Source organism: Clinocottus analis, unplaced genomic scaffold (assembly GCF_023055335.1).
Source record: "Clinocottus analis isolate CAN_PGR_092001 unplaced genomic scaffold, fCliAna1.0.p SCAF_13, whole genome shotgun sequence".
NCBI lineage: Eukaryota > Metazoa > Chordata > Actinopteri > Perciformes > Cottidae > Clinocottus > Clinocottus analis.
Window position 1 is genome coordinate 8,727,653 of NW_027175854.1, and position 26,311 is coordinate 8,753,963.

Consider the following 26,311-nt stretch of genomic DNA (forward strand, 5'->3'; position numbering starts at 1 on the left):
ACGTTGCAGAGGGCCGTATACTTATCTGCCATGTGATTAATGTGATGCACTCTGGTGATGCTGCCATTGCTGCAGGGGCTTAGTGCAAAGGAATTCAGGTTGACTGGCTCTACAGAGCAGATGGCTGATCTGATCTCACTCATTCTGATTAATGAAAGTAGCCTTTAGTGAATGGATGTGGATGTTATTCAAACATCTGTCTGAAATTAGTTAAGACTGTAGATTTTGAGGAAATAACTTTGTTACCGCTTTTGACCGACATTGTGAAAGTGCTGCGAAAAGGAAAAGGGCTGCATCAGGATTTTAAATCAACAAACTTGCAACCCCTCCTTTGCGTTCACATGAAATCTAAAATAAGTTTTGAATAACTCTCCCGGCGGGTTACATGTTTATTGTGGTGCAAATAGTATAGTAGGGTTATTATAACACCAGTACATTGGGTTTGAGAGGTGAGATGGATGTGATTTACAGGAGATTATAGACTTAATGGATACCCAGTGTCTTTATACAATATGGTTGGAGAGATTACCGTTACTATTGCAACAATATTCTCATTTCAACCATAAGAGATTTGAGATTTGACTTGATTTGATGTTTATGATTGTCCTATTCGTAGTAAAATAGACCATAGCGCAGGGTAAGCTTTAGGGCGGGGCTTCCTTGTGATTGACAGGTGGCTACCAAGGCGTTGTCCGGTCTGAAAGTTGTCCATTCTTTTGTCTTTGGACTTTAACCCTTTAACAGTGTGTTTTATAGTTCTTGACAGTTCAGTAGAAATTAACGGGGACATTTTGGTCACCCAAAAAAAAAAATCCAATATGGGTACGACCGAAAAGCCGAACTCATTCTTTAAACCGTAGTTCCCAAACCAATGGGTGACATCATGGTGAATAAATCTACTTATTACGGACAGTTTTTGCTGCACACACATTTATTGAGAGGAAGATTCATCACAAAAAATGCACTGCCTGTGACTCAGGGCAGGGCCCTTCTACTCTCAAATAAAAGTATAATGAGGAAGAGGAGGGCAGCAGGGAAGAGTGGAATGATGAGAGAAGAGACTGATGAGTAAAAGGAGAGCGAAACATGTCCGTGATTGTTAGTGTGAGTGTGAGTGAGTTAATTTTCCGAATCCTTCATCGATCTGTCCTGAACCATTACAATAATAAAGACATTATTTGGAGGACTTCAGCAGTATATTGGCATCCTCTAACTCGTTCCTCTGTAATTAACAGTGTGCTTTCCAATGAGGCTCGCCGGGTCATAAAACTTAATCAGCGTGTTATTACACTCAGAATCAAAGTTCCAATCATTTACAAAAAACAACAGGTGCTAATAACCACCAGACTTGATTAACTGGCGCTATAACAAACTGTAGGACTGACACAGTGCAGGAAAAGTCATCTTCACATTGGTACAATACCACATCACGAATACAGTCTATCACCAGGTATGTTTTTATCCAAATGATTGTGTCACATAATATTAATCACTGCTCTGTTCTGTTCAAGACCCTCAAAGCAAATCATGATCTTGTATTATTATTTGCACTGGTGCTTTTCCTAATGTGCCATGTCAGCATGACTTCTGTCATCTTGGATGTGACGCAGCAATGACATGTCTTCTGATGTGTCAGGGAATTAAAAGAGCCTCGGCAAGTTTGACAGACCTGAATTCGGGAAGTTCCATGCTCAGTCCCATTAGAATAGCGGACACTTGTGAGCCGTCATCCTCACGTCTCTCCACTGTGGTGTTCCAGTCTGGGCTTTGACTGGGCCATTTAAGAACATTAGACTGATACGCCGACCTCTCCAGCATCGTCTTGACTGCATGTGTCTGTTCGCTGTCATGCTGAAACGAGGACGGACCTTCACCCACCAGTGTGAGGACATGTGGACTCTGGAGCAGGTTTTAGACTTCTCTGTATTTAGGGACTTTTTAGTGAACAGGTTTCATTGGCACGCCGCCAAGTTGCTCGTGAAAGATGTGACATAGGCATGTGAGTGTGTGTAAGTAAGTACGTTGCAGCTTGTATAACAGCCCCAGCTCTCAGTGAATGAATGGGAGTGAATAGGTGAGTGATGACATGTGGTGTAAAGCTTTTAGTAGTCGGAAGGCTAGAAAGGTACTATACAAGTACTTTAGAAGTGTCCATTTCCCGTTTATTATTTGTTATCACTAACAGATGCAACAGAGTATCGTGTTCATCACACTTCTACTTCAAGATCAATAAAACAAAATATAGCGAATATTCAACAAGAAATAGCTCATACATTGTGATGTATCACTACAGGTTAAAATGGCAGTATTTCAAGTAGTATCTTCACCATTGCCAGCTACAATATTAGTGATGATGAAGTACTAATTCGCCAATGTCAATAAGGCATTATTCTAAAATGGGCCACTCTGCATAATAAATCTGTTAAGTATATGTTGATATGTCAAAATTGTATGTACAGTTTTGAATCCAAAGACCATTCACACGTTATTGCCCTTTTACTTAAAGCAGCAGTGCCTTTGTTACTGTCATTAATAACACCTGTGTGTTATCTGCAGGATGATCAGTGCAAACGAGATGCAGCTGAGCTCAGTTTGCAAAGGCTGAGGACTGAAACATCTGAAACAGCTGTCTAACACTGTAGAATGTGAAAACAATTGAAAATGGATGAGTAGGATATTAACATATGATGTGTATCATGAGCAGACTCAAGTCAAAATACTATTTCTCTTCAAGTGACAGACATAAAAATGGAAAGAAGAAAATTGCGGGTGTGATTGTGTGTGTGCTTCTTTTGTGCACACGTCTCAAAGCCATGCGTGCTCTCAAGGTGTGTCAAATCCAAGTGAACCTGAGATAAACCGAGTATACGCTCACAATAAACCAAGCTCTAGTGTTGTCAAACACTGTATAAAGTCCATACGAAGCAGCTTATTGACTCATTTTCATGCCTTTTTGTAATGCAAACAGCTGGAACAAACAGCTTGTAATCTGTCTTAAAATCTGTCTCCCATCCCCGAGGCTTCGGCTCAGCCTGACAGCACGATATGAAGTGTTTGCTGTGGCAGCAGGGTGTGTTTGCACTGCAGTGCTGCTGCTTCAAGTAGATTAGATTGATTGCATCTGTAAATACATTTTTTTTATTATGCGTCCCTTTGCAAAACCACTCCACACGTGATTGTAAATTGTGCCATTGTGGCAGCTGATGAAGGTAGAGGTTTATGTGCAGAATGTCCTCAGCTGCCTCAGATGCGCTGCAGCTTCAGCAATGACAGATGTGGTGTTGGGTCACTTTGGGTTGTTGGAAAACACCTAATATACTAAAAACCTATGAGATTCTTAAATCTCAAGTTTGTGTTGGCGGCTGCTCTAAGAGAACATTGACGTTATTGTGAGGTGAGGTCGGCTGAACAGAGTTAATTGTGAGTAGAACAAAGAAACAGCTAGTAACATTTTTTTTAAAGAAAATAGCTAAACACTACATCATGTCTAAATGCCAGACAAAGCATTTAAAAGGCCGGCGACTCTGTGCTGTTTTGTAAAGGGGAAGTAATGAGTTTGTCCTCTGTGACTCATTTATTACAGATACTGGTAACTTCATTACAAATAACTTTGTATCATAAACTGCTGCTACATACTGACAGTAGTGCATGAGACAGATAACATATGAAAATAAGATCAGGTTTCTCTGCCTCCTTTTAGTGCTCTTAAATGCATTTGCAAGAATCCAATACGCCCGAAGGAAAACAACCAATCAGAGCCAAGGCGTTCTCATTTGACAGCGAAACAATTGACTTAAATATGTTTCTGAAAACATTTGAGGGGATAAAATAGGTTACAGAGTAAGATAATCTTGTATCATACTCGATTAGCGCTGCATATTTTAACGGTTTCATCAGAATTCACGAGCTTCTCGAGCAGTGATTGAATGCTGCGATAGAGACTCCTCGCCTCATTGGAACGTTGGAAGTGCCTTGAAGAGCACTAAAAGAGGAAAGAGGAACGTTTTAAATTTACAAATTGTCCGTCTTATTTACTACTGTGTATATGTATATATATATATATATATATATATATATATATATATATATATATATATATATATATATATATATATATATAATATATTGTAGCTTTTGTGTGCACTATGTTTATTTTATGTGTTATGTTTTTATCAAATTGTCTGTTATTTTTAAGGCACCCCAGTGACCCCCCCAGTACACAAGGTTCTCCATGTTATCAGATGGACACATCTCTATTCAAGAGAATATGTCCACAGCACATGAGAGTCATGATTGATAGCGGTGAGAGAATGCCAAGTGAGGCAGATAATACATATCAAGTATGTCGGAAAAGTGCAGTTTAGGGCTGAGCTGGTGCCTCATCCAGCACAGATGAGAGTCCCTGATTACCTCCAGGTGAAAGCGGCAATTCACCAGCTCATTATAGGCGGTACGGTCCAAGGTGGTGTTTATTATGGACATCATTATACTCCTGCTGCCTCTGCCTCCAGGCTCAGCCCTGTGATAGAATGTGAAATTACGTATGAAAGCCTTTTCCATTTCATATCAAACAGTTCTGGTCTTGAACCTGTCAGCGAGCAGAGGATACTTTATTCTTTGTGTGGCCTAATTATTTCGCTGGTTGTGTTCTGCCGCCGTAACTTTTGACACAAACCTACATCCGGCTTATCTCACTCTGATCCATTAAAAGTTTGTATACGCCTCCACCACCTCTGTCTCTGACCTCTGACCTTTGACCTATGTACGTACCTGTGCATGCGGCAGTCTCTGCCTGGCCCGCCCTTACCGCCTTGCTCAGTCCCCCCCGCCCTACCTCTGTATTCGCTCCCCTCCCCGCAGGTCGGAGACCAGATCCTGGAGGTGAACGGTCGCAGCTTCCTGGGCATCCCGCACGACGACGCCGTCAGGGTCCTGAAGTCATCGCAGCACCTGATGATGACGGTGAAAGACGTGGGCCGCCTGCCGCACGCCAGGACAGTGGTGGGCGAGACCAAGTGGATCGCCAGCTCGCAGATCGGAGAGAGCTCCGCCAACAGCAGCATGGCAGGGTGAGTTTTGACTGGTCCGAAGAAAACATCTGGTCCAAACCCACTCATAAAAATTACCCACACAAAGTATTGTTGCTCTGTCTTGCTATTGATAGTGTGTGTACTGGTCATTGACTGTTTATGTTACTGGTTACCAAAAAAATCATTTTGAATGTTAATTATTATAAACAAGCGACTGGCCTTTTGAACTCTGCTATCCACGGACAAAAGCATGAGAGCACATCAAACTAATGAATAAACAGAAACACAACAATGGCGATTTATAATAAAAAAAATTAAATAGGATTCCTTTTTTCAAAAGTTCTTTAATGTAGATAATTTAAAGACAAATGTATAAAGATATTGAAACACTAAATAAGAATAGTTTCAGTTATTTGGAAAGAAGGCTTATTTAAACAAAAAACGTTGAGTAGATTGATACCGCTCTCATGTCTGTTGTATACATATAAAAATTCAACCTGGAGATGATTAGCTTAGCTTAGCTTAGCATAAACGCTTAAAGCAGGGGGAGGTAGCTAGCCTGGCTCTTCAAAACAGTGCCAAAATCTCCCAGCCTGTTTTTTTTTTTGTTAATTAAAAAAAAAGTGAAATGTCTTTCTGCATTAACTGCAGAGCTTTTACATCTGAGGACGTTCACCACACAAACCTCTAACCTTTAATAGCTTCTACAATGGCACAATCTATAATAATGTGTAGTATAGTGGTTTGATTATAAATGCAAAGGGACATGCAATTAAAACTCTATTTACAATACATGTAACAATATTATTTTACATTGATCACTTTCATCAGATGATTAGGTTTGACGTATACAAGACCTGTCTTTTGCAATTAACACAGAGATGGTCAAATGCTGTGGGAGTTACCAACAAGTGAAGAACCTTACAAATACAATGTATTTTACATTGTCTGTGCTTTAATGATCTAATTTAACTTGTTTGATCAGCAAGCTCACTGAACGCTGACGGACTCTCCAAAGATGTTATCCTATATTCTTGACTATGCAGGTTTCAGTGATGAAAACTGGCACAAGAAAGAAGCTTGGGACTTGAGCAGTGCAGCAGTAACAAAGACTTCACATAGATAATAAAGCTAACACCATTAAAAAGAAGAAAAAAAAACTCTACTAGTTAAGTAGATGCCACAGTCTTTAACCGTCTAATGTGATCAGGCGTCCGTCTCTTGGATGGCAGAACACTCACTCACTCCTTTTTTTCCACAGATAATAAAAATGCAATATGCATCTCTGTTGGAAAAATGCCAGAGTTCGTTTCAAAATGCCACACCTGAGCAACTCATCTACAGCTCATGACCTGGAATAAATGTGATCCCCAACAACCAAATTAAAGTCTGATGTAAATGCCAGACTCATTTCCTCATCAACTCAATAGCACCCGACCCGACAGCTCGACGACTGTGAGCGCGTAATTCTGTTTCTCCCAAACAAACAAGGGGCTATGACGGGTATTTAACATTTACCCCACGAGATGATGTTCTGTCAGGGTTATTCCTGTGTTTCTCAGCAACGCGACACAGAGAGACAGATGGTTGTTCTCTGTATGTTTAATCATTTGTTTAACCACCGCATCTCTCTGCAAGAACAGGAAGACAAGTTTTCTTTTTATTAAATTTTAATTTCATATGTTTAATAATCTAAAAGGGAACACATTGGAGTTTGCATCAGGAGGCTGTTACAAAAGTTGAACTGCTTGATGCTGTGTTGCCCTGAATGAAGGGTTTACTAAGTAATTACTGTCTTTAGTATGCTGCAAACAAACTTACATGAAACACTATTATTCCTTTGATTTTTATTTTTTTTTTACATTTTGGATAGGACTTTAAATTAGTGCTGCCCACAGTGTTTCATTTAGTATCTGTTCCTTAAGGACCACCAATTATCTGGCAGTACAAAGGAGCCAAGGAGGAGACAATTGAAGACTCAGTATGAGAGAATGGACTGAATGGCTAAGTTGGTCTCAAAAGTAACCGGGGATAATTGAATTTGAGTCCAAAAAAACGTCTCTCCACGCTGCAGGTGGGACTACAGTGTTTTTTTTGACTCTGTTTTAATTATATTTTTGTCCCTGAAGGCAGTGCTTTGAGTTGTCACGTTTACTGGAGGTTTAAAGCCTTTTACTTCATGGGCACTTGAGGATGTAAAGACATCTGCTCGAGTCATTTAACGTGCGCCAGAATACGGGGTTGGAAAAAAATGGCACACACATTTCAAAACACTTTCATGTTTGCAGAAAGAGCGCGTCGGTGTGCGCCTGTGACATGCATTTTGATGTCTGTGCTTTATATTTATTTAAAAGCCTCACTGGAGGACATGGACGTCTCACAATTCATGGAAGTGAAGAAGAGAAAAAAAAAATCTTGTATGTGCAGCAGTTTCTGCAGCATCTCTTAGGGGAACATGACAGCCATGACAAAGATTTAAAAAACCTGTACTAGTGTGAATTTACTGCAACTGCCCACGGTAAATGAGAAATGTATTTCAAAAAGATTAAAAAAAGCTGTCAGTCAAGATGTTTCAAATCCTCTTTCCCAGAGCTCCAAAATGTGAGTATGTGTGTTAGAAAGAGAGAGAAAAATAAATTGGTGAAATGTACACTGTATATGCTCATCGGTTTGCCTGTGACTATATTTTCATGTTTTGCCTTATTGTGTGTACTCAGTGCTTGTACTGTATGTGCAGACTGAGATATCTTCAATCACACAAAATCTCCTCTAACTCCGCACTGAGACCACATGAAATGTTGCAGGTCAAGTGGAGGTCAAAAAGAAATAGAAAAGCAAAGTGTCCATGTACTGTAAATTGTCCATAAGAGTGCTGCTGCAGTCATCTAATATAGCACAAATCAGAGTGCAAGTGTGGGCGAATAACTCATACATTTTTAAATGTAGATAGCGCTTTTTTCTCTTATATTTTCTCCATATTGTGAACGTATATGTGGACAAGATAATCTGTGTGTGTGTGTGTGTGTGTGTGTGTGTGTGTGTGTGTGTGTGTGTGTGTGTCTGTGTGTGCGTGTGTGTGTGTGTGTGTGTGTGTGTGTGAGAAAGGACTCTGTGATTAATGTGTCCTCTTCTTCTGCTACTCTGCAGTTTCTCGATGGACAAAGGAGCCTCTGCAGCAGGAAAGGTGAGACACAAAGTCCGACTCATTTACACTTTGTGTATGTGTGTGTGTGTGTGTGTGTGTACGTGTGCACGCCAAAAGCAGGACTACCTGCGGTACTGTGTGTTTCTCTCAGAACGATGATAATCCGCCTGTCTGTTAACTCGGCCACTGACCTGGAAAAGCGAGTTGAACACTTTGAATTTTGGTTCGATGAAGCAGTACACCTGTTTGGCAGGTTATCTGCTCTGAGAGCAGCACTGTCCCAGAAGTGGGCTAAAAAAGACCACATCCAGATTGTATGCATCATGTTTAAGTCTTTATGGATCCACCATCAAGCATTAAAATCCAAAACAGGCTCATCAAAACATTCTATACCATCTCGACATTGTGACAAGGCTATCAAAAACACCCCATCAGCAAAAATAGGCTTTGTGTTATTACCCTATATATGAAGCTGTCCTTAAAGAGACAGTTGACATTTTTCTAGAATATTTTCCTTGCTGTGCCTTGATGTCGGACTGACCTTGAGGCTACAGCCAGCAGTCGGAAGACTCAATGCTCTCTATAACGCCACAAAAACTGTGATTTGACTTCGCACAACACAAAAGTTACTGTTCCACGGCCTCAGTTGGTTAGTTATTGTGTGTTACTTGGTGACTGGGGGGAATTAGAACTGAACCTTTAAAACACTAAAGTCACACAATAGCACAAAGGCTCAAGGTATTGGTGGACCAGCAACTCCCCAGCTCTGCTTGGTAGAATCAATGTTTTTGTCAAAGGAGTCCAGTGGCTTTGAAGGGAGCACAGATAATGGCTTCAGTTCCCATTGGGAAGTGTTGTCTGACAGCGAAGTGAAGCGGTGAAAATATTCTAAATCGAGTGTACACTTTAACTCATATTGATTTTGTAGGTGTCTCGAATATATGTTGCTGCTACTCCTGTCCACAGCAGTACCTTGCTTTGCTCCTGTGCTGGTACTGCTGTCGGGTTCTGGGGGCATGCCGAGCACTATCTATCATATGTGTGATGAACTGACTCTAAATGTATACCACGTACAACGGCACTTCAAAAAAGTCCAAACTACCCCTTAATCTCTCTCGCCAAACCGTGTACTTCTTCCTAACTTCCCCGTTGACTTTACCTGCGACTTTGCGAAGCAAGAACGAGTGTGTAGGAAAGGAGAAATAATAAGAGGAGAAGGTTGGAGGAGACAGCAGCTGACGACAGAGAAAGAAAGGGAGTAAGAGAGAGGGGAGGGAGGTGACAGGGAGAGCTCACTTTTCATTATGGAAGCTCTGATGGACATTCTTCTCCTGACAGACTAGGGAGGCAATGTACCCCAGCAACACTCGAGGAGAGAGGGAGCGAGGGACATGCTGGATGTGTATTAGCATAGTATTTTGGATGGAGAGGGAACACAATTTCTCCAGATTTTGGTGCAAAGAGGTTTTTAAAAGTAATTCAAAGGCGTGCGACACACAACTCTGTGCCCTTTTTTTCCGTCAAAGATGGCCTTTTCAGATAAATAAATGACAGGGATGAATTGTGCATGGGCGGGTTAGTGCTGACATATCAGCAGCTGTGAGTTAAAAGGGTCAAAACAATTTAACATTTAATAAATGTTAAAGTAACAACACAACAGTGTGTGCCTTCTCTGTCTGTTTGTTGAGGTCTGGTTACATTTAGGTGCTGCTTGGTCAAGGGTTACAAAAACATTACCTTGGTGGTAAAATAATCCAACACTGACTTCTGTTAGGGCACAGGACACAAACAGGTGACTCTAAAACTTGCTGGGACCAGTTATTTCCATTACTTTCCCTACGTTTGGATCTGACATCTTTGTGGATAACAACATCACGCTTTGTCCACCTTTGTGAATGAGAAAGGGCTGTCATTACTTATGCAACTGCAAGAATCAAACACGAGTATCGGCATCACAGGTGCAACAGCATATACATAGCCGGGTCTATAATTGCAGCAGCCTTACCGACTGGGTGGTGGTTGTGTGTGTGTGTGTGTGTGTGTGTGTGTGTGTGTGTGTGTGTAAAGCATCTTCTGCTCCTCTGCAGCCTCCATCAGGCAGCCTGGGGAATTTATGGCTACTTGGTTTCTTTCATCCTCTCCAAGGATTTCTAGGAAGCCTGCCTTTTCTCATCCAGTGTCTTATTTGTGCAGAGAAATAACTTGATCTGAGGAGAAACTGCCAGAACTGTGAGGTTACGCTTCCATCAGTCAGGGAAACTGTACGGTATTTGTTGAAGCACTTTTGAGATTGTTTGGCATCTCAGCTTAATTCCACAGCTGGCTGGTAAACCAAGAAAGCGCGATAACGGCCGGTCAATCGGACCAAAGACCGCTCGTCGACTAATCAACTACGAGTGGGCAGCCCTGCACTTTGCGATCCACTAATGTTTAAAAGCCAGACGTAACATGAAAGTCCCATCAGGGCTTTTTACCCTGACAGTTCATTTAGAAATGCCCCAATGAGAGGAGAGCAGCAAAAGAGCTAATTCTGAGATTCAAAGGAAATCATTACCTTCAGCTTCAAAGCCCATATTTGTTACATTTTCACCTCCCTTTTCCTTTGTCACTACCAAAGAAGCATCACGACAATACTAATGGTTCCCTCGCTCCACTACCCAACCCCTATGTCTCTTATTTGCAGCAAAGCCGGGCCGTACAGAGCATGAAACAGAGCGGTGTTCGGCCAAGTAATGCCTCGACAATTCATGTGAACAAAACGCTGCGCCCCTGGACTTAAGAAATTGCAGCAATTCAGCATTTTTTCTTTTTAAAGAGATATTTAGTGAGTCTTCAAAATATTTGAAGACACCTTTTTCTTCCATTAGTGATAAGCACGCTGATAACTCCAATTTGATGCAGCATAGTTTTGAGAGGGTCACTCGTAAGAATGCACCCAACCTTTTCCCAAGTTAATCACCTCTTTTATGCCTCCATGCCGGCGATGGCCGTGCCCGTTACGAGAGGAATTATGTATTCTGGTTGTCCATCCGTCCTTCCCATTCTTGAGTGAATTTCTTCAAATTTAGCTGATTAGAATTTGGTGGTTAAAAAATCACTGAGACCTAACAAAACACAAATAACCACGAATTAACTGATATGCTAATCATGAAAATTTTACATAAACGTCTGATAAAAATAAGATGAGGTGACTTACAACCGTATTTGGAGTTTGGGTCTCACTTTTTTAGAACTTTTCAGAGCTAAGAGAAAAGTTCCTAATTGTTTTTGAATCACCAGGTTGAGAGAGACAAGTCTTAAAATGTTGTTGTAAATCAATATCAGGTTAGTTGCTCTGCTCGCTTTTGGTTAAATATTGTAAATATCAACTGTGTCTGCAACATAAAAGAAAAACACAGAAACCAAGCATGTCCGATGCAAAAACCTGAAGCCTCTGCAAAGGGTTTGAACATCTTTGACTTGAGTGTGAGGGTCAGAAAACACGCGTGGTAGACAGCAATGCATACAGATAGTAAGTCAGCATGATAGTTCAGTGAGTTATTTGGAACCTTTCATAATTTATAAATATGTAGCTCCTAAAGGCATAAAGATAGGAAAAAAATAACTTGCAGTTTGATTGACGGATTCTCCGATTCTTACTGCCGCTAGACAACACATCTGTGACCAAACAGCAGGGCAGAGTAGCATCTTGTGTTCAGTAGATGGTTTGTCAGGATTCAGCGGTGTGCGGTCCTCCTCTCCCCTTGTGTCACATTGTCAATACCTTTAAACCAGCAGCGTTTACTTGCTCTTGTCCTCTACGGTACCTCGAAAGTACGGGCACGCCTCATTGTCATTGAAAGGATTTGGATCCTGACTGTTATTACGAGCACTGTGATTTTGTTGGTCTTGTATCACGCTGTTCGAGCCATGCTGCGCGTCCGTTTCAAACCTGCTTCCGACAGACTGACCTTGCTGTAAATACATGTTGTTGTTTTGTATGGCGTCCTTTGATCTCCCACACACAAATGGTCAACTTTCCGTGCTTCAGCAGTGGGAAACTTGGTGTGACGTGTTCATGCATGTACGTCCGAATGCGTACTTGTATGTGTTTGCATGCATCTGCGTGTCAATGGCTCTGCGTGTATGCATTTTTTAGACGTACGAGTAAACGTGTTGTTGCCACGTCATCGTATTTTCATTGACGGGACCTTTTTGCTCGTCTTCCCCTTTGCCTCCATATTTTCATCCTCTATTTCCTTAATCAGCTTCTTCCTGGTTATTTGTTATTTGGCTGATGTGGATCCAGCTGGGGGCTATTTGAAATCCCGATTCATGGCTATATGTGATAACACACTATTTAAATTATTTTTGGGAAAGACAACTCTTGGTTTATGCTTTTTCATTAGACAAAGAGATGCTGTCTTAGCCAAAGCAAATACAACTAAACTGCCTTTGCATGAGACTCAGTACAGATACATTTTTACATTCTAGATAAAGAAATAAATATATTAAATGTATTTTTTTTATTTAAATGTGACACTTTTTTTTACCATTTAAATTAATAAAAAAATCTGGAAGAACCTGCAAAGTTCAGGAAGTTAGTCAAAAAATGTCCGCAGATATTATTGCAGAACTGTTTCTGTTTTTAAGTTCATCCTCCATCACCATACCCAATATCAGCTGGTTCTTCTTTTCTTTAGGGGCGGAGAGACTCATGACTTGAATTATTAGCGTCCCATTTCCAGACTGGAATATCTTTTATGGTATTTGCTATATGAATGTCTCTTAAATGGCCAATTAAAACCGTATTTATTATTCCCGGTGAATCTCCTTCAGAGATTAGATCAGGCACTAAAGCCGCAGCTACGCAAGTTACTAATGATAACATCAAATCCTCAGACAGTAAACAGCAGCCTCACTTACAGTAAACAAAGGATTCCCACTGGAGTCTATTTAAGCTTCTTCTATATTCTACCATAGGCAATAGTCTACTCTGTGCCAGAGGAGTAAAAATGCTACGACCAAAACATTGTTAGGCAGAGTACCCCCTTATATCTCAAGCCTTTTAACCTTTCATAACAGCAACTTTAGCACTAGATCTACAAATTGGATTCTTTTAGTTGTCCCCGGGGTGCCCTCAGAGTGTTCTCTTATTATTCACCATGGGCATGGAATAAGATGCAAAATGCTATTACCTTAAATGTACTCCTTTCTTTAAATACATTTTAAGGTCTTTTACAAACTGCTTCGAAAGGAAAATTGTTGCCGTCTGAAATAATCCTGGACTCGGTGTAATGTGCTATGGACATCGCTGGCGGTCTCTGCGGCTCTCCTCTTTTACTCTTTTCCATTGCTTGCCTTTATGTTGGCATAGCGCCCATTCAGCTGTTTCAGTACAGATACCTCAGATTTAATACCAATGTTGGATTAATATAATGTATGCCTCAGTGTGTGGAAGTGACAGGGATTATCTCCCAGACAAAATCAGGTTTGACTTAAACATGAATTGTTAGGTGATATTTTTTAAGTACTGGTACCTGATACCAGCTCAGCCTGGTGTCACCGATACCCAATCCAGCTGTTCTGAGTCATTATTCAATTGTCTGAGGAACAGCTCTCTCCCCAGAGCGGTTTCCTCCATCGCCCCCACCCAGCATTTTTCTCTGCAGCGAAGGTGCAGAGAAATAAATATAAGCAATAAAATGACACTTTGACAAAGCTCTCTTGTCACTTTAAAGCCATTAATACCTGTGTTTTATCTTTTATCCTTTTACCTTGTTACTGCTGAACACACTCAGTTGCCAACTTAATTTCCTTGTATCTTTTTACAATAACAATAAACATGCTTATCTTTCTCCTTAACCTTATTTCAGCATCAGTATTGGTGCATCTCCACTCGCACGCAATTTAACACGTCAAATTGTTTAACGTGAATCGGCTTACGCTGCCGTTTGGACCAGGACTCTCTGAATCTGTATCTTAATGGGACCTTCTTGGCTGGATCAAAGATTATTTTAAAAATCTGAATTTAATATTTGCTTGTGTTGCCAGGAAGCCACCGCTGTCAATCAAATCTGCTTAAAGCGCAAGGACACAGTCCTGATGAAGCAAATTCTCTTTTGTCAATTGAATTTGTATTGATATATTATACATGAGCATGTAGAGTTTATCAAAGGATCTTTCTTTTTCTAATTGAAGACGGGGACTCGTTTTGGTCTGTGCTTGTTTTTCATAGTTTGGGCTCCTACGTTCCAAATATTTTAGACGATATTGTGCTTTGAACTGCGTGCATCAGTTTGTGTTTGGCTCATGAACTGGAACACCGATGGCGAGCGCCAACATTGCCCGTGTTTAAGAAATCAAACAGGTGTAATGTGTGGCCGCATACTTGTTTTACTGTCAATCTACTTTTGGCTGTGTTTTGTATGTACGTTTCTAAGAGCTTTAATATAAAGCACGAAGCAAGTAGGGTTAAATTGTGTAAGTGTGCAAGTGTGTGTGTGTGTGTGTGTGTATTGTGTGTGTGTGTGAGGGAGAGATAGAGAGAGAGACAGAGAGGCCATTAAAGGGGAAAGATATGTAGCTGCAGCGCCCTAAGGCCAGGCGGCAGGTTGGGAGGTGATTCACAGCCCTGCTGCTTCCCCACGTGAGCCAGACAGCCCGTGTTCGAGCCGACGCCCACTGCTAACCTCACACTATGTCAACGCATCCTCGGCATAAATAGTAATAGCTTGGAGATGGATCTGCCGCTGATCGTGCCATTTGAGCAAGCCAAGAGATCTGTGTTCCTCCTTTATCAATTCCGCCGGCCTCCTGCCGCCGCTGCCTCGACAGGTGACTGGAGATTCATATCATCACAGCGGTCACAGCGTCCGTCCCTCCGACTCTCCCTCCATCCTGTAATTGAAGTCCAAAGGCCAAGCCAGACCGCTAAGCTAATTAATTAAAGATAGGTCACAAAGCAATTCTCAATCATTAGATGTGCTCTGGCCCCATTTAGGCCCTGATCTCGAGCACATTAATGTTGTTTGAGAGACAACAAAATGTACTACAGCGAATAACAGCGGGTAAATATTGCTTGTGTCACTCAAACCTAATTTGCTTCTTCCCAACCGCTACGGCCCTCGTTGCGTTGTCTTCAAGTTGAGTGTGTGTGTGTGTGTGTGTGTGTGTGTGTGTGTGTGTGTGTGTGTGTGTATAATCATGATAAAATGTGGTCCTGGAGACACACGCTGTAGCAGGAGGTTTTGAGTACTTGTATCTGGTGTGTGGACAGACACTTTACAGGTATGCTGTTGAAATCAAAATGAACAACAACTTTGATGACGTGTGTGTGTGTGTGTGTGTGTGTGTGTGTGTGTGTGTGTGTGTGTGTGTGTGTGTGTGTGTGTTCTGAGCAAAGTGGGTTATAAATAAATGGGTAGGAAGTAGAGAAGGCGCATATTGTAATAACTCAAGACCGATTCGTGATGGGATCACACCTGCCCTCAATGGCGAATTGAACCAGGGGCGTGAAGTGTGTGTATGTGTGTGTGTGTGTGTGTGTGTGTGTGTGTGTGTCCGTCCTTACTTCCAGCGCCGTTGCTATGATCACACCTATCTTGGAACTCGGCCTTCAATTTGATCTCAACTACATCCCTAGTGCAGTTTCAACAATTTAACACTCACAGACTCACAAGGTGGACACAATACCAGCGATAAAATGGTTCATAGTAGGAGTTGTCATAACCAAGCTGAAAAACTTGAAATGGTTTGAGCTGTTGGTATTCAAAAGCTGAACCTCAAGAGAAATACCTCCACCTGAAAAGCGATGCGTTGCAAAGCTATTTGGCCAACAAGACACATTTTATCCTCAGCTGTCTTCTGTTTTTCAGTAGCAAGGCACCAATAGATATGGGAATTAGGATCATTTTATGTGTGTATGTCAGATCATGTAGTAGCATGAAAAGCTAATCATTCGTCTATGTGAATAGCAGCTCTTCTTAGCATGTGTAGGGTTCAGTTCTGTTTGAAGTTGAGAACGTTACATTAAAATGTTTTTCTCATTCATTTGCACAATTGTAACCAGCGGTACAGTCCAGTTTCACTCTCTCTATCGACCTGGAAAAACAAACCTGCGAGACTTCCGGCAACGCGGTGGACATGCCGTGCTTTGTGTTTGGGCTGTTTTTCTGTTCACAGACTGCTGTTCACAGACAAGATACCTAGCAACCCGTTACATAATATCCATCAGGGTAGATATCCGAATGTCTTCAACTCTGCCAGCTGGATGCCGGCACTGTTGCAACATTGCTTGAAAGAGAGAGAGAGAGAGAGTGATGTCAAAATCAACTGATCCTGCCCGCTGGCCTCTTCTTCACTTCAAACATTTATATGTCTGAAATATGTCTGCACACAGCTCATCACGGTCTGAACTAAAGAAGATCAACTGAGAGCTCAGGAGCAATATAAATACTTTATATGGCCTTGACAGGGAATCTGATGGGGCTTGTAGAGCAAAAGTAAAGTCTCTCTGAAAACTCAGGTACCATCTTGGCCTCGACACAGAGCGGAAGATTTGGTCCGGGCTCACTCATGAGCATGACTGACTGTAAGTCTGGTTTAAAACTGACTTTGCCTCAAAGCGGCTGTTGTTTCAACCAGCGCGATCCATCATGAATAAGTATAAGTATGCAAACGAGATGTATGGCGTACAATGCCCGCAGAGGTTTACGCCATCTAATCTGCCAATTGTGATTTCAGTCGTCTCCGTGATTGAGCGGATGATTCATGTCAGTTTGTGTACAAATGACCTCTATCTCTGCGTACGGTAATGTCAAATAAATGTCATCGATCATTAGCAGCGGAGATGGATTGTGGTTTGACATACTGTCCTGTAGCCATGAGGTCATGCACACTGTCTATCAACCAGTCCTTTATAGGAGTGTTTCCCAAAATTCTTTTTCTTTTAAAAACTATTTTAAAACATAGAAACAAGCCGATTCACAAAATTTTGAAATTGTGCATGAATGAAAGTTCCTGACCGTTCTAACTGTCTGCATGACCGTACGTTATCTTGAAAAAGTTAACCAGCCATTTTGAAGTGATGAACCTTTAAAAAACAAGAACTTTGTCTTATAGAAAAAAATATACACATGTATCACAATTTATATATGAGACCAAATAAATGCATTTTAGGCAGGGTTATGGTAACAGGCTCTTTTTCCTCTCATCGAATAAAATTAAGAGAAGTCACTCCTTTTTTTAGTAGATTCGGTCATAAGTGGGCTTCAATTATCAGAACAACATGAACTTTCATGCTCCCTCAAGTGGCTCAAAAAATTAAATTATGCAAGTTCCTTTGTAGAGACTAAAGAATTGTAGAGAATAAAATATCCTGCGACCCTTCTGTGGTTCCCAGCCCAGACTATTTGGATGACAAGGCTCAATTAGAACATACATTTCTGATCTTACCACATGGAGTAATTAATTTATATAATGCGTAATATATAATGTATGCTAATAATTTGTTCATTGATGCATGAAAGAGTTTAGCAGAAGTGCCCCCCTCTGATCATGACACACACACAGAGAGTTAAAGCACAAAGGGTTTAGAGAAGCTGTTGCAGTGATAAGCGACCACTATTTCTGCCCTTGATGAAGTTGATCAGCAGTCCTAGATCGCGATAAGAGCGGGGTCCATTACACTCCTCGGCGATGTGTTCAGAATGAGATTGAGGTTTAAGATCTGACTCCATTGCTTGAAAATATGTTTTTCATTGTTATCATTGATGTACTTTTATTTTCTCCATGTGATGGAGGAGCGTTTACAGCTTGTAACGGGATAAAATCAGAACCCACTCACCCAAGTCTTCATTGAGGGGAGTGCCAGAGATGCTGTTAATATGTCTGTGATCATAACTTCCTGGCGCTTTAGACGCTCATAAACCTTTCATATAGGCCTCAACGTTCCGTCAGCTGGGTAGCGGCGATGGAGTTGAGAAGCTAATGTATTAGGCGTTAAGACTAAAATGGCGGAAGTGCACTTGTTCTCTCTCAAGGTCTCAAAGTTTTAATACCGAGATCTGCCCCGTGAGGTCAGGCACAATCTGTGCCACCGTCAAGCGCAATCCATTTTTGTAGCGTTGGCATGGCAATCTTTCCTCTCATTTCTCCTCAGTAATTTTCCTCATCTGGTTGTTATTTTCGGAGAGAAGTGCTTAAACTCCCTGAGAGAAAAAATGTCCTCCCGGTGCAAACACATTTAGTGTGCAGGGATGTGAGAAATCAAGGAAATCTTCACTTCAGCACAAATCTATTTTCTTTCTCTTTTTTTTATTAAGGGTAATGTAGTGGGTAGACACACCGACGCACACAGAACTGCAACTGTGTCTGTGGTTGGGTTTTACTCAGTGGTTACAAGTGGGAGATGGCCCAGCTTTCATCTTTCTATTTGGAACTTTGGTCACATGACATCAGGGCATGATGCCACCCAAAAGAATATATTTGTTTTAACTCAAGCAGTTGGTGTTTCTGTGCTTCTGTGTTTTTGGTAAATAAGTAATAAGGTAAATATTACACATTACTGGGGAAGTTACTGTGCAGCAGTTGCGATTCAAACCCATAAAGATGATCAATAAGGTCTGTGCTCTTTAGCTCAGTTTAATCTTACCGCAACCATTTAGAACTGTAATGAAATACTTGCGTCAGAGGTGTCACGGTATACAGTCTGGTTTCTCAAACAGTCACTCATCTGCCGCAGACCTCCTTGTGTTTTAGTTTTTTAAACCACAAAGCCGATCTGCGGTTTGTTTGGTCGAGCATGTGGGCTGATTCATCCCAGCAACCCAGCCAGCCATTTGATGTTGCCATTTCCGGAAAACTTCAGATGAGTCATCACATGGTGAGATATACTGAATGGTATTCAGAGGAGCAAGGCGTAGCGGAAGTGTTCGCCTGAAAAGAGTTTGTTTTTTTTGTCCTTCAAGTTGAGATGAGTGGAGTTGAGATTCTACGAAACAAAGAGGACAATAGTCTCCTATCTATTGGAAAATACAAGCTATAGCAGAGATAAGGCGTGTGACATTTCCAGATCCGGCGTTATCTGATTTGCACTTCATCAACTTGATATTGACAGTGGTCGGAGTTGCTGTTGTTGTTGTTGTTGGTGGTGGTGGTGGTGGTCACTGAGATAAAGGGGCCAATCGGCTTATCTGGCCTTTAAGAAACCCAGCCGGGGAGTCATCTCAGAGAGATGGATCGGGTCCAACAAAAGACCCGGCGCTGCTGGGTGTCCATTAACTGTTGCAATGGCAGTCTTACAGTAAAGGAGTCCAATATCTCCGTCCTCGCGCATCGCCTACTCCAGCAGACATCATTAGCGGGAGGCTGCAGGTGTTCCACTCCAGTTGAGTGACGACCGATTCCATTAGTTCCCCTTAAGTGTCGATCTGCCCTCGGATAGGACAACGAGAGACGGTGGCGACGACGGCTCCCGGGCCTCACGGTGGTCCCCCGCCACCCGCAGCGCCCTTGACTTGGGTAATCGGGACGTGGATGCTGAGGAGGACTTTTTTCCGGCATAAAGCGTTGGGATGATTGAGATGCAGGCAGGGTAGCGCATGAGTTCACCTTGGCCGTTAAACAGTTGTTGGCTCAGTTTGTGACACTGAGAGGACTAGCGCTGGCGATGCGGAGGGGCGAGCGCGGCCAAGAGATGACAAGGAGGTGAAGGCAGAGAGTGAAGGAGATGGAGGGGAAGGAGGGGAAGACGGCAGCTGGGGCCCTTTTCCCTCCTCCTGTTTCCGTCTCGTACGAACGCATGCAGACACAGACCCCGAAGCTGTGACTTTGAAGTGGTGTCTTTGATTAAAGAGTTAATTACAGAGATGCCGCATGCTCGCGAGCAGATAACTTGGAAGAGAAAAAGAAACAGAGAGTAGAGAGCAGAGAGTGATTTTTTTTTTTTTTTTTTAAAAAGGAGCAGATATAGAGCATTGAAGTGATATTGGCAGATCATCAGCTCCTCAAGTGACAGTGTGGCGTTCTTCTGATTGGCAGAGAAGCTAGCTGGCACACCGGGGATGGATATGAAAGCTGTAAAAAAAAAAAGAAGAAGGAAAAAACCTGCCAGAAATTTGCCACCCACATGTGTGAATGTGACAGTTTGTGTCCCGCTGCAAGCTGTGGTGTTAATGCCACAAAGCATTAATGATAATGGGTGATGGCGGGACAGAAGGAAGGAGGAAGGATGACAATTTATATGTTTGGGAAAGATAAAAATGATGGTTCCTTCAGTGAATGTGGGTGTAATTAATGTCCTTGTTCTTTTCCTGTCCGCCCTGATCGGTTTCCTGCCATTGTCTCCTCCCGAATCCTCCTCCTGCTCCTCCGTCATCTCTGGGTCTTTGCCGTTATCTCCCCTTTTTCTTCGCTCCTCAGGTCTTCCTCCTGCTTCCCTGTTGTCTCCTCCTCCCTCATCAACCACCGTCATCCTTGCAGTTACAGCAAGCCATGTCAGACATCTGCCTGTCCTCATCCTCTACATCCTCCTCTCTCTGTCCTCTCCATCAAACTCTGTTACACCCTCCGCATTTTTGCTTCCTCTCTTTCCTCTCCTCCCTCTCCCATTCTTCCTCTCGACCTCCCCATCACATTAGAATCAGAATCAAGGTTTATTGTTTTTTTACAGAGAAAGAAAATGTGCTTTATTGTTTAGTGCATGCAACAAACATATTAGGATTAAACCAAAATATAAGCAAAGTAATGCAAAAGTCAGGCAAGATAAATATAGTATAGAAAAATGGCATTAAAAGGATGAAAAAATACTATAATTATATACAATGAAACTGTTCAAAAGCTTTAAAAAAGCTGTACAGTTTTTGACATGGGTCTGGGCAAAAGTTCCAAAGAGAAAATGTGCAATGTAGAGATTATAGTCCACGCTCCTCCACAATCCCCTTCTCATTTTTCACTACTTTCCACCCTCCTCTTCTTCTCCATTACTTCCGTATCTTTCTCTAAACCTTCATCCCCGCCACTGCTCGCTGTCTCTATAAAGTCTTATGTTACTGCTGCTGACAGTCACCACTTTGATTCTCTCCCTGACCGCCGTCTTCCTCTCCTCCATCACCCACAAAACAAAAAAAAACAAGATAAATGATAATACAAAAAGAACAATAGGAAGAAATGAATCTCAAACAATGAAGGAAATAATTTTTTAAAAAAAACAACCTTTTTCTCCTCCATCTCCTGCAGCCGGGGTTCTACAAGGGCGTGGCGGGCTCCCAGGTGACCCTGTCCAGCCTGGTGAACCAGTCGCGGGGCATGCTGGAGGAGCAGGCGCGCCACTTGCTGACCGAGACGGAGCGCCAGACCATGGGCTACTACGTGGAGGAGTACCGGGACGCGCACATCGGCGTGGAGCAGCTGGTCGTGGCGCTGTTCGAGCTGCTCAACACGCACGCAAAGGTGAAGGACGCGGAGGCCTGTCTGAGAGAACAGAATCAATCTTCTCTCAGCGGCACTCTGAGCTCCGTTACCGTCTCTGTGTGTGATTGCTGCGAGGTCTGAATGGAAGTTTTCTTAAGCCCTTTTGAGAATTTGTGCTCAGGCTTTTTGCTGATGTTTACACTACTGTTTTGTTTTGCTGCGCTTAAAAGTCTCTTGGTTTTCTCACAGCAGTCTGCAGTAGTTCAGCATGTAAAAGAAAAAAAACAACAACAAAAGGCATTTTATTTCACACTTCTTAAGTCTATGATTGTGTAATACAGGCACAGAAAGCTTCTCCAGCTGCCTTTGCACTGTGTGTAGAGGCACTGTGCAAAACCCTGACTGGATGGGTTGTTAGTTTTTGGTTTTGTTGTAGACCAAATTATTTGGATTAACAACAATAACACAATTTGTTTACACCAGCAGGTTTGAAACTAAGCAATAACTGGTTAGAGATACATTTCTCTTCTTATAAAAGCCCCGCTATGGTCAAGCAAGTGTTCTGTTATCTTTTTAGAGGATGAAATGAAACCTCTGGGGAAGCTGTCATCTCGCAAATGCAGATATTTTTAAAGCTCAATCTCGATCAGATCCGATTGTAATCTGGTTTTGGAGAGGATTAAACCAACATTTAAACGAAGGCTTAATAAAAACACGGTTGACCGTGTGTTGTGGTCCAACAGAATTGCAGGGATAAAGCATGATTCAGTCCTCACTGTTTCCCCCAAAGTCTGTTACATCATACCTTTGCCTCCTGTCTTGATCCCCTCTCTGCATCTTTTCTACCTCCCTCAGTTCTCTCTGCTGTCAGAGGTGCGAGGCCTGGTCACCCCACAGGACCTGGAGCACTTTGACGCGCTGGTGTTGAGGCGGGAAATTCAGGCTCTAAAGGCGCGCCAGGGGACAGCCGGAGCCGCGGCGCTCCAACCGGACTCCATGTCCATGGTGTCGTACCCGGACACGCTGACCTCGTCTTCCGCCAGCTTCATGACCAACACCACCCTCAGCTCTGCGCGGGTAGGCACGGTCCAGCATCACGGTCTGGCTTTCTAACGATGTGATTAGAGGCTGCGTGGAAACAAAAAATGGCTCCATGTGTGGATATATTGGGGAAGAAAATGGGTCGCCTCTCTTCAGATTCTTTAGGAATTTCTATCCCACGTGCTGCTGTTTTTCTGGCATGTTTGAAAGCTCAGCAACGGTTCGGTCTGGTACAAACAATGTTGATGGATGGAGTGTTGCTGTTTTATTTTGTTTTTGGTCTGCATCCTGTCTGGGTTGTTCAGATGTGCGTGTGAGAGAGAGAAAGAGAGAGAGAGAGAGACATAGAGGGTATAGTGCGATATATTTCCATGAATTATAACAGGCTGCAGTAGAAAAGATCCTGCTCTGGTGTGGACTCTGTGGGGCTGAACAATGACACGTTTCAATGCCTTCCTGTTGAGATTGAAAAGTCATTGGAGTGACGTTTGATAAGTTGTGTTTTTCTTCCACCTCAATAACCCCCCCATGCCCACCTCAACCCTCCCAAAAAAACATCTCCCCTTCCTTCTCCCCCCCTGTAGGAAAGGCTGCTGTGGCTGATAGATATGATGGAGGTAGGAGTCCCCGCTGAAAGAGATGAATTCCAACACAACCCTACACACATATAGTACCAGGCACACACATTAAACAAAGGAGCGTAATGTTCCTTGTGGGCTCCACACACACACACACACACACACACACACACACACTTTGACTCTCACCTTGGTTTGTGGTGTTGCAGTGAATTTGTTTGCAGTGTTTTGCTCCTTTTGTTGTTTATCCCTCCCTCTACCTTGATTTGGACAATAACGGTAGTGCTTTTTGAATTAAAAAAGGTCGTAATGAATTACAGTCCTCATAGTGTGGAATGTAAAGGAAGTCCCTGGTAGTGTTTGTGAGGCTGAGATAATAATCACCTCTGCAAGATCGTCTTGAGGATATTGAGCAGCGGGTTTCTTGCTCGCACCCAGCGGAATATCACCAAGCCAAAAATGTTAAAGTTCTGATCTCACAGTCGCGTGACAGACATAAACCCTTTTTTGCATCATAGGGAGGGAGAGTAACAGTGATTCCGACCAACATATCCAGCTTTTGTACGACTCCAGACCCAAGGAATTCTCACCATGTAGTTGTTATTGAAGCATTTTTCCTCCATGTGCATAAATCAGGTTGATAGATTACAATAATTAAACATGTGGGTTTTATGCAGAATTCTCACTTGATCAGGATTTATTTCAAATTGGTACACAGCGACCGCCCCTCCTCATCTCTTCTGTTTAGGTTCCCCACCATGTCAGGAGTTCACTGGACAGATGTCTGTACAGCTCGCTTTAAACATGCGACAACAATTTAAAAGCAAATGTGTTGGTGTGAAGTGAATGGCCCAGCATCCAAGTGCTTGGTTGTGGATAAAGACGACGAAATGCTGAGATGAACATACACACACACACACACACACACACACACACACACACACACACACAGAGTCTAAGCTGACAGCGAAGAAAAGCTGTTGACTGTTTGCAGATTTTCCCACCAACCTGTCTCTTCCCTTCAGATGAATCGGTTTGCATTGCCTTCCCCTCGGAGAAGCGATATTTACATCTGTGAGAGTGTATGTGTGTGTGTTGGTCTTTATTCTACCCATGTATCTATGTGTGTTTGTTTGTGCTGTTTTGGACCCACGGGTGACTGCTACCACTGCTGCGTGAAGCGGATTACAGAGCTTGGTGGGTTTGGGAGGATAAAAATACAGTTGTTTTTTTTAAACACACTCAAAGCCAGGTATTCAGTCAACTGCATACCAATGCATGTGCGCTCGAAACACACGACGACACACACACAGACACACTAACAGACATAATGGAGACGCTGCTTCAGCTTGCTGGACAAACACAATGTTGCTATTGGATGATTCTGCGAAATATTTGGTGAGATTCAATGTTTTCTTCTCCTACTAATATCAGTATGTGTAGCCAACTATCTAAACTACTTTCAAAAAGGCCAAAAGAAAGAGCCATCATGCAAGGCCTCTGTGTTCCAGGCCTCGTTCAAACCGGTTATATAAATACATTCCAGATACAATACCATGCACTAACTCTAGGCTTACATGCAATTATCATAATGAAGTAGTATAAATACAATGTGCTGTCTTTTGGCATCTGATGTGCTGTTTTAAACTCATCAATCTGCCGTACTACTCAAACTGCACCCCCTGGGTTATCTTTCGACTTCTCCCCGACACCTTCCACAATCAGGCAGATCAGTAGCGTTGATGCAGTTTACCATCTGTGATCCTGTTACATTTATCTTGAGTCATTGGCTGCTTCTCACCTGCCATAAATCATATCTGGAAGTTCAGCCCAGGTCTTCAATCTAGATTGCACATCATTCGTCTTCAAAGATGGCCGCTATGTCAGTTGAGTGGTCATGTCGCCTTAAATCCCTGCTGACAGAAGGCGATGAAGTCCCATTCTGAAAAGTAAAGCTGAGGTGGACGAGCCTTAAACTTGTATCTTCTTGTTGCCACAAGAACTCTGACTGTGTAGAAGTCTATGATAAACTGACTCTTAATTTATTACATCAGTAAACACGAGTTCATAATATCAATCCCTCAGGAAGATGTTTATTTAGTACACTTTAACATTTTTGTCGCCTAGAAATGTCTTATTTAGTGTTTGGTTGTACTTGTACTCCACCCATCCAAAAAAAACAACAAGATGGCGGAGGCCAAAATGTCAAACTCAAGGCTTTAAAACCGTAGTCCGCAAACCAGTCACATGTCCATATCTTATGGAAAGTCTATGACTGAGACACATTGTTTGGTTCTTCTGCTCTGACTGCTTACGGTGCAGAGCAGCGTCCCCGCATGTAGAAAGCTAATCGACTCTAGTGATGAATAAATTGTCGGTGAGTGCGCGCCATGCGGCAACTCGGGGTAATTAAGCTGAATTGATGGCGCTTGTTGTTTTGGTTTGGTGGCAGAGTTAAATGAAGGCCGACGTTTCTCTGAACTCAGCTCCTCTGCTCTGAAATCACTCACAGATCTGCTGCAAATTGCCTTCCCTCCTCCACCGCGGCGGTGGGATTGAGCTGCCAAATCCAGCTTCAAACTCAGCTGACGGCTCTCTATCGATTTCCTGGCATGTGTGTTTTGCTCGTGAAGGAAGACGTGATAGCTTGTGTGTGTGTGTGTGTGTGTGTGTGTGTGTGTGTGTGTGTGTGTGTGTGTGTGTGTGTGCTAATGTCTTACTTGCTTGCCTTTCTTTAAGTTTTAGGATTGACAGGAATGCCTCCCTTTATTTTTTAGAAGATGCGGAACATTCACCAAATCTCATTTGCCATTTCTTTTGGGACAAACGCACATCTGTGTTTAACATCTGCTTACAAGCTTTCTCTCTCTCTCTCTCTCTCTCTCTCTCTTTCTGTCTCACTTCCATCATTCCCCATCCCTTTTTTGTCCTGTTTTTTCTCCCTGTCATCACCCTCTCCTCTTTTTTTTTCTTCTTTGCACCTCACGTCCCTCTTCTTCCATTTCTTCCCTGTGTCTCTCAGAACGACAGCGTGGTGGAGAGTAATGAGCAGGGTCCTCCGGAGAGTCTGAACACGCTGCTGACCGACGTCTCTCTGGTGAGCCGTGCCGGCAGGCACAGCTCCT

The 26,311-nt window shown here is 42.5% G+C and overlaps 1 protein-coding gene across 4 annotated transcripts in view; it reads left to right on the forward strand.

Moving 5' to 3' along the window:
• The window catches only part of whrna (whirlin a), a 115,807-nt gene that overhangs the window by 76,034 nt on the left and 13,462 nt on the right, over positions 1 to 26,311 (forward strand). For 3 of the 4 annotated variants that reach the window (XM_068574357.1, XM_068574360.1, XM_068574358.1), the window contains 5 exons: positions 4,861 to 5,069; positions 8,178 to 8,214; positions 21,394 to 21,606; positions 22,423 to 22,644; positions 26,209 to 26,283. In XM_068574357.1, the coding sequence (XP_068430458.1) occupies positions 4,861 to 5,069; positions 8,178 to 8,214; positions 21,394 to 21,606; positions 22,423 to 22,644; positions 26,209 to 26,283 (756 nt within the window). The remainder of the gene's footprint in view (positions 1 to 4,860; positions 5,070 to 8,177; positions 8,215 to 21,393; positions 21,607 to 22,422; positions 22,645 to 26,208; positions 26,284 to 26,311) is intronic. The other variant, XM_068574359.1, reaches the window with a different exon arrangement.